At 32.5% G+C, this 7,747-nt stretch overlaps 1 protein-coding gene across 3 annotated transcripts; it reads right to left on the minus strand.

Moving 5' to 3' along the window:
- Positions 1-1,364: 1,364 nt before the first annotated feature.
- Positions 1,365-7,446, minus strand: LOC115442618 (histidine--tRNA ligase, cytoplasmic). 3 transcript variants are annotated; one of them, XM_030167709.2, is made up of 9 exons: positions 7,165-7,446; positions 6,792-7,061; positions 5,346-5,558; positions 4,783-5,004; positions 4,337-4,543; positions 3,593-3,887; positions 3,295-3,395; positions 2,691-2,873; positions 1,365-2,360 (listed from the first exon to the last, which is right to left on the minus strand). In XM_030167709.2, exons 1-9 carry the CDS (start codon positions 7,255-7,257, stop codon positions 2,130-2,132), a joined length of 1,815 nt encoding a protein of 604 aa, XP_030023569.2. In that variant the 5' UTR covers positions 7,258-7,446; the 3' UTR covers positions 1,365-2,129. The 3 variants fall into 3 exon arrangements, with proteins under 3 accessions (XP_030023569.2, XP_030023570.2, XP_030023571.2); XM_030167710.2 differs by lacking the exon at positions 6,792-7,061 and adding an exon at positions 6,414-6,588 and having other exon boundaries at positions 7,165-7,442; XM_030167711.2 differs by lacking the exon at positions 6,792-7,061 and having other exon boundaries at positions 7,165-7,442.
- Positions 7,447-7,747: the final 301 nt, after the last annotated feature.

The following is a 7,747-nucleotide window of genomic DNA, read 5'->3' on the forward strand; positions in this document are numbered from 1 at the left end:
GCGCATTAAAGCACAAAGACAGGAACCACAGAGTGTGGGGAACAATGAGTAAAACCGACAACTGACGCGTCCATGACACGACAGTATCGAGCCGCCAAAACAAGCCCGACTGTAGGACCAATCGAGGCCAATAGAACCGAGGATGTCGACTAGAAGGTCATCGTATCAAAATATTTAAAAAACTAGTAAAGTATTTTTTTAAACTTACACATGACTGCTATTGACTGGTAGATCACATTGGTATGAGAATGGGATTTTTTAGATACGTATAGCGAAATAAACACCAAGAAACGTTATGTCATGGTTGTCTATCGGGACAACACGATAATATAATATTAGATAGGTATGTATACACTTGCTTTCGAAATGTGTAATATACAACTTTATTAACTACTGTACCAAATTTTGCAACACAAAAACTACAAAATCTAACTAATATTATAAATGCGAAAGTTTAGGAAAATGTTTGTATATTTGTTAGAAGTTAACACGGAAACAGATCAACGCATTTGGCATAAGGTTAGCCGATGTCGACACGACACGGTCAGACGCATTAACCAAAGGCTACTTTTATCCCGAGAAAATGATATATTATATTGCGGAAAAACTTTTTCACGCGGGCGGAGATGCAGGCAAAAGCTAGCCTGTGATAAGTTCTAAATACTAATTTGAAGTACAACAATGTTTATGATAAATTTTTAAATATAAGCTAGTGGTATTTTTAACCGACTTCAAAAAAGGAGGAGGTTCTCAATTCGACTGTAAGTTTTTTTTTTGTGGGTTTGTTACACAATTACTCCGCCAATTGTGGACCGATTTTCAAAATTCTTTTTTTTATTCGAAACGGAAGACACACTACACTTCTAAAGTGTACAGTGTCTTCCCGTAGTCACCAAGTCAGAATCTGATGATTGGATCCTGGAGAAATCGAGGGCAACCTTCAAATTTTATAGGCCCAAACATCGTTTTTCACAAATTTTATGAAGTAACTTAAGTACTTGCGTATGGTAATCATCATTCTATGTAGCTGAGCTGATGATGGAAGGTATAACTCCTTAACAGAACGGAATTACTCGAAGAGGCATCGACTGATTTAGTAAATTCTTTTATGTTTGAAGGGTCGTTTGCCATTTGGTCTCATGATTATTACTAACACAAAAAAGCAAAAAATAAAACCTTTTTAACAAAAAATTAAACCGCCTTCATAAACCACTTAAAACCAAAAAATAATTTGGAGGCACCAACTCCAAAATTGGTAACGAGTATATTATAAGTAATGATAAATTATTTTTTGTTTTTATGTGGTTTTTGAAGGCGGTTAAATTGTTTGTTAAAAAAATTATTAAGGTAAGAAATCATAATGCTTTTACTATTTAATTATTTATTGTGGAAAAGTTTACCCATATAAAAGTAATTGATACTAAAATTAAACAGGATCAAAAAGTTTGATCCATTCAAACATAACAAACATTTGCTTAACGTTGATTTAGTAAGGAATTTGATTTACAAAAGAATGATACTATATTGATATACAGACTGAGAAAAAAATTATCTACTATTATTAACTGGTTTACAATTACTTAGAAGTAACAAGTTACTATTATTGCTATTTTATAAAAATGTTACAAAAAGTTTAATAAATAATGTCTTAGCGACGATTCCTATTACATTTTGTCATTTTCATTACGAAGCTACATACTTTGAAGAAATAAAATGGCGAATTTAAGTACCGAATAATACAATTTTATATCTAGGTATTACATAAAAAAAAATAAACACCAAAAATTTTCAATAAAATTTTTAACCATGTGTAACTGCTTCCCATCAATTTTATAAACTCAGGCGTGCTGTCGTGGACTTTACTGGTATCAATTCTATACAGGAATTTAAATGCTCTCTCTTTGAATTTAAATGCTCTGCATACGACTTTCTTGCAAAATCCTTTATCATGGTATAATGATTACAACCGCAGTTCAGCATAACAAATACTTTAAACCATATATTTAGACAGACTGACTTCCAAGTATCAAAAAAGAGATGCAAGCTATAGTACTTTATTAAATACAATAGTAAAAATACAGTAAATACCAAATAATTTATGTAGCATTTAAATAAATATATATATTTATTTAGCTAGTTCCGTTAATTTCTTTATTAAGCGCAGAGATCCTTGTCTTCAGCTCCTGCACTAGACTGTCTCTGGGCACCTCGTCCTCTTGCCTTGAAACGATATTCCTTATTTTGACGACGCCGCGCTCTAGCTCGGACTGGCCGAGCACGACCGCTAAGGGAATGCCATTCTCTTCGCAATGTTGTAGTTGGTTCAGCATTTTGGGGTTTTTCTTGTACGATTGCTCGGTCTGAAAATAATAGAAGTTATTAACGAACATTTTTTGACAAGGCAATTTAGTTTCCGTTGGAAATATGTTTTTTTTAACAGAGTTTTTACTTTTAAGGATATCAATAATTTATACCCCATACAGTGACGGCACTAACAGATGCGAGGCCCCGGGCGGAGAAAAAAAATATTTTTCCGGTTTTAAAGTTTCTTTCAATTTCATTTGTAGAATCGTTAAAAAAAGGTCGTCCAAGGCACCGCGCAAAGCTATAAGTGCGAGGCCTATGGTTGTCCAGTTCGCTGCCCCCTAAGGCCGCCTTTGACCTCACACATACAGGTATTTGACACCAACCTTAATACCGGCGTCCCACAGCTCAGCGCAGACTTTGATTCTTTCCTCGAGGAAGTTCTTTTGCGCAGAAGCGACGTACACGTCGATGTCGCTTGTCCGTACTGCGATGTCGCCCGCCGCCAACTTCGCTTCCAGCACGGAGAACACGCGCTCCACGCCGATACTAACGCCTACACACGGCACCTGAAGAATTCATGTTCTTTTAATATTGTGATAATATATTTATGCGTTCATATAGTAATTTTCACAGTGAGATTAATTTTAATACAACAAATAAATGTTTTTGGCCCGTTTATATACGACTAAAGACGCAATATTTTTTGACAATAAGTTTTTTCTACACTGTACCTACTTGATGTACATTTACTGTGTTTAACACAATATTTATTGATTGTAGTTTGATCTACATTGTACCAACTTGATATACATTTTCTGTATTTAATTTTGTAATTTTTTTCCCTCATCAATAAATCTTTGTTACTATCCCGTCTAAAGTAGTCAATCACTTTACCATTCAAGGAAAAAAAAATTTTTATCCCTACATACCCTAAACCGTCATATCAATTATTGTATTTTACAACTATACCGAAATAAGTTATCATACCTGCTTGTGCTTAGAATCGAACATTCCAACGAGGTTGTCATATCTGCCACCTCCAGCAATAGAGCCAACTGTCTGCTCCTCATTTCCAATTTTAATAGGCTCTGTAAAATAAATACATTTTATATTTCACCTTCATGATTTATTTCGTATTAGTATGAAACATTATTCGAATCAATGTAGCCTAACCGTTTGATCTGATTCCAAGACACAACCAGTTTCAAAGCAGAATGCTTTCAAAAGTTAATAACACATGAACAAAACCTTATATATTCAGAAATATTAATTAAAAATTACATACGCGTCAACACAGCTTCATAAATCACACCAGTGTAATAATCCAAGCCTCTCGCTAGACTGAGGTCAAAGAGTATTTTGTCTTTAATGCCAAACAGTGCGCAGTACTCCAACAATAATTTGATGCCTTCGAGTCCTTCAACTGCGGCCTTAGTTTTAGACAGTTTTTCGTCTTTTAGCAACTTCTCCGCCAACTCCGTGCCTCCGTTTAGTCGCACGTATTCACCAATCTTGTCTGCTGCTTCAGGCGTCACACCTTTTTCATTTATCATTTCTGTCCTCACTTCATCCCAAGGTGACTGAAATAAATGAATATATAACATTAATAGGTTATCAAATTTGATTTATTATAATCTTCAATGAATCTTCAACATATTAAAAAACAAAATCCCCAAAAGTCTCTCTGTATGTGATCGATTTTCTCTAAATCTACCGAATGCATTTTTATGAAATGTGATATATGGAGATAGTTTACGATACTGGGAAGATTATATGCTACTTTCTATCTCGGGAAAAACTTCTTCACGCGGGCGTAGCCGCGAACAAAAGCTAGTATAGTCTATAAATAATTATAGATTTTATTTTAAAGATTCTCTACCATCTTACATAATACCTAGATTAAAACCTTATTGAATTAAATAAATAGCAGAATAATAATAAATTAATAAATTTCAATGTAAATTTTACCAAAGGTGATTATTATTCCAAAGTAATAACTAAATATGTAGTTTAGATTAAAACTATATACCTTATCTAACTTATCCACAGTAGAACACGTTGCTCTAAACTTGTCAGCAGGCACTCCGCACGCCTCAAACATTCCGTCGAGCAACCTCCTGTGGTTAATCTTCAGTACATACTGACCAATATTCAATGCATCCAATATTTCTGTTACTACTTTAAGGCACTCTGCATCTGGTACCATTGGGTCATACGCGCCAGCTATGTCGAAATCCTGGAATTCAGAAAATGAAAAAATTATATATGACTGATTTTTTGGCCATTAAAATATTGTCTTGTATTATTTTAACGTTGTATATTTCTCATTGTAATTGTTACGTTAGATATGTATGTTATGGACATTGAAAAGCCAAATGGAATGTAATATATATGTAAAATAATTTTGGAATGTGTGCGAGTTGATTGTAACCCATTCAATATGTGCATGTTATTGTTTAAATCAATTAAACTTACACACTGATAAAATTCCCTGTATCTGCCCCTTGTCATAGCTGGGTTATCTCTTCTGTAAACTTTAGCTATATGGTATCGTTTCAGATTAGTTATTTTGTTCATCGCCAAGTACCGTGCCAGTGGAACCGTTAAATCATATCGCAGGGATAATATCTCTCCTCCTTGATCTTTCAAATCGTAAATCAGTTTTGAATCCTCACCATATTTTCCAGTTAAAACTTCCTGGAATTGAAATGTGAAATAAAATATAGAACTGATGTCAATTTTATGTGCAAAAACAATTTCATAATATGTACATAAAATCAACCGTTTCAACTATATATTAAAATATCTCTGTGATTGAAGTTTCACTTAATTTCTATTTTTCTGGTTACCAAAACATACTTTACCTTATTAACAATAGCAATCTACTATGACAATAGGAATAATTCATAAGGTAATTTAAATCATGTATCTGCGCAACTTAATATCATCATTCACATATTATGTACTTGATACATTTCTTCTTTATAATAAAAACAAGTTAATAAAAAATGATCATTATTAAAAAAAATATTATTTACCTTCAATTCAAACACAGGTGTATCGATACACTCAGCTCCGTGCCTCTTAAACACTGTAATAATCTTTTGGAGAACATCATTTCTTATACTCATCTGCTGGGGATTGTAATCCCGAGTTCCTTTTGGTGTCTTGAGGGTAAATTTCTGTGGACCAGCATCTTCTGTGGTCAGCTGCGCTTTAAGCGCTAACAGTTTTGACACTTCTTCTTGTATCTGGAATAAGAAATAAATTTTGTTTTTAATCAAATATTTTTGTTTTAATATTGTAATATGGGTGTAGATAAACATTGGAGATTTATCATGTCTTTGTTGTGAATTATTTTTAAACATTTAATAAAATTTTACATTAACATTTAATTAACTTGTAGGAAATTTATATTTTAGGACTGTATAATTATTTCTTATGTTTACGCGAATGTTAGACATTGAAATTAAACTAATTTTCGGATTCTATTGCGGTTTTTAGTATTTTTGTTTTTCGCCCGACGTTTCGAAGACTTTGCAGCCGTCATGGTCACGGGAGGGACTGAGGTGTTGTTCATCCATAAAGTCAAAGTTACAATATCTACCAGGTAGAAAATAGTAGTAAATTAGTTTAATTTCAATTTTAGGAATGTTTTTACCGCAGCACATATTAAACTACTATATATTATATGCAAATAATACAATACAAAAGCTTGATGTTCATCATGGTCATGTTACTTTATGTGCTATATTATATATTTCAGTGTGTGTGCTATATATTTCATTTAAAATATGATCCTATACCACTGTGAAAAACTTGTGAAAACTACTTATTTATATTACTTAGTTTTGACAAAAAATACATAATTTATGATCTCTATAACATTTGAAGCTATCTACTGAAATATAATGGAGTAGAAGTTACATAAAAAAATGCATATTTTTAAAGCAAATATACAATTTCTTTGGATAATAAAAATAACATAAACAATCAAGCAACACCGAAAAACCCAGGTAATAAAGTATCTTAATACATTGCAAAGGAACTGAAAAAATACAACAAAACTAATTATTTCTTTAAACCTATAATAAACTTTCCAATACCTTGTGGCAAGAGGATGTTGTAATACTTTTAGCGAAACAGTTGCTGAGAACATTGTTACGCAAGTTCATCACTGTTGCATGGCTTTTTAACAACCTCACCAGTTTGAGCGACATGCTTCACTAATTCTTTCTTGTATAATCACCAATATGATATCTCGTCACCGTAACCTCAATACTTTGTACCGAAAAAGAAAATTATTACATTTAAGCACATTTTTTAATTAATTATTTGAAAATCAGGTTGACGAATTACCATATGTGGAGATTCAATGTATGTTCACCAATAAAAGGCAACATCAAATACCACATTATAATATTTACATCCATAAAGCTAAAATAAATTCAAAACAGGCTACTAAATATTTGTGATACACAAACCTGGTTATCAATGGATTTAGAACTTTCTTTTGTTACTTTCATTATATTTGGAAGATTAGAATCAGGCAACAATGATATCTCAGAATTGCTGAAACTCCCCATATGGTACCACCACCTTTTAATGTGTATATATTTTTGAAAATCTAAATTCTTTAAATCTCTTATTAATTCTATGTCACATTTAGATGGCATATAGCCACAAATATAACTATACTGTGATAATTGTTTGTCTATTTCTCCAAAATCATATTCAGCAATGATTTTCTTTCCCTAGAAAATTAAAAAGTCTAATAAGGAAAGATATGATGCAATGATGCAGGCAATTTATGTACCACATGACACTGATTGTTATAATTCATACAGAATAACTTACTTTTTCATTGGATTCCTTGGCAGCTTTTAATTTTCGAACCAAATCACCTTGTTCTTTTATTTTTAACAATAAACTTTCTGCAGAGTCTGTCATTATTTAAAATTTATGTATTAATAAAAAATCCAAACCAAATGTTCTAACTTAGATCTCAAGGTTGCACTGCTACAAGTAAAAGTACTCAGGGTAATTGCAGGTTAGGCTCTCGATTTATAGCTCCTTTCATTTTTCTTAACCATTGAATTGAAAGTAACCACAATAGTTTTTTGTTAGGTTATGTTTCGTTCCATTCCACGTAAAATATAGTTGAGAAAGAATAGACTACATAATAAAAAAAGGGTATCGATCAAGATGAACTTACATTATAACCAGATTTTACGCGTCGGTCTAGCCACGTACAAGTTCCTTCTACAATAAATGTCCTAAGGTTTAATTTCCATACCTTTATCTATACATATTATACTATATTATAATAATAATAATAATAATATCAGCCCTGTATTATATACTTGCCCACTGCTGAGCAAGGGCCTCCTCTACTACTGAGAGGGATTAGGCCTTAGTCCACCACGCTGGCCTAGTGCGG

Source organism: Manduca sexta, chromosome 22 (genome assembly GCF_014839805.1).
Source record: "Manduca sexta isolate Smith_Timp_Sample1 chromosome 22, JHU_Msex_v1.0, whole genome shotgun sequence".
In the NCBI taxonomy this organism is placed as follows: domain Eukaryota; kingdom Metazoa; phylum Arthropoda; class Insecta; order Lepidoptera; family Sphingidae; genus Manduca; species Manduca sexta.

Coding starts and splice junctions, on each gene's coding strand:
- LOC115442618 (XM_030167709.2), bottom strand. CDS start 7,257: ATGACAGACTCTGCAGAAAGTTTATTGTTAAAAATAAAAGAACAAGGT. Junction 2,874..3,294: donor TCGATTCTAAGCACAAGCAG/GTATGATAACTT, acceptor TGAATTCTTCAG/GTGCCGTGTGTAGGCGTTAG. Junction 2,361..2,690: donor TGTGGGACGCCGGTATTAAG/GTTGGTGTCAAA, acceptor TATTATTTTCAG/ACCGAGCAATCGTACAAGAA.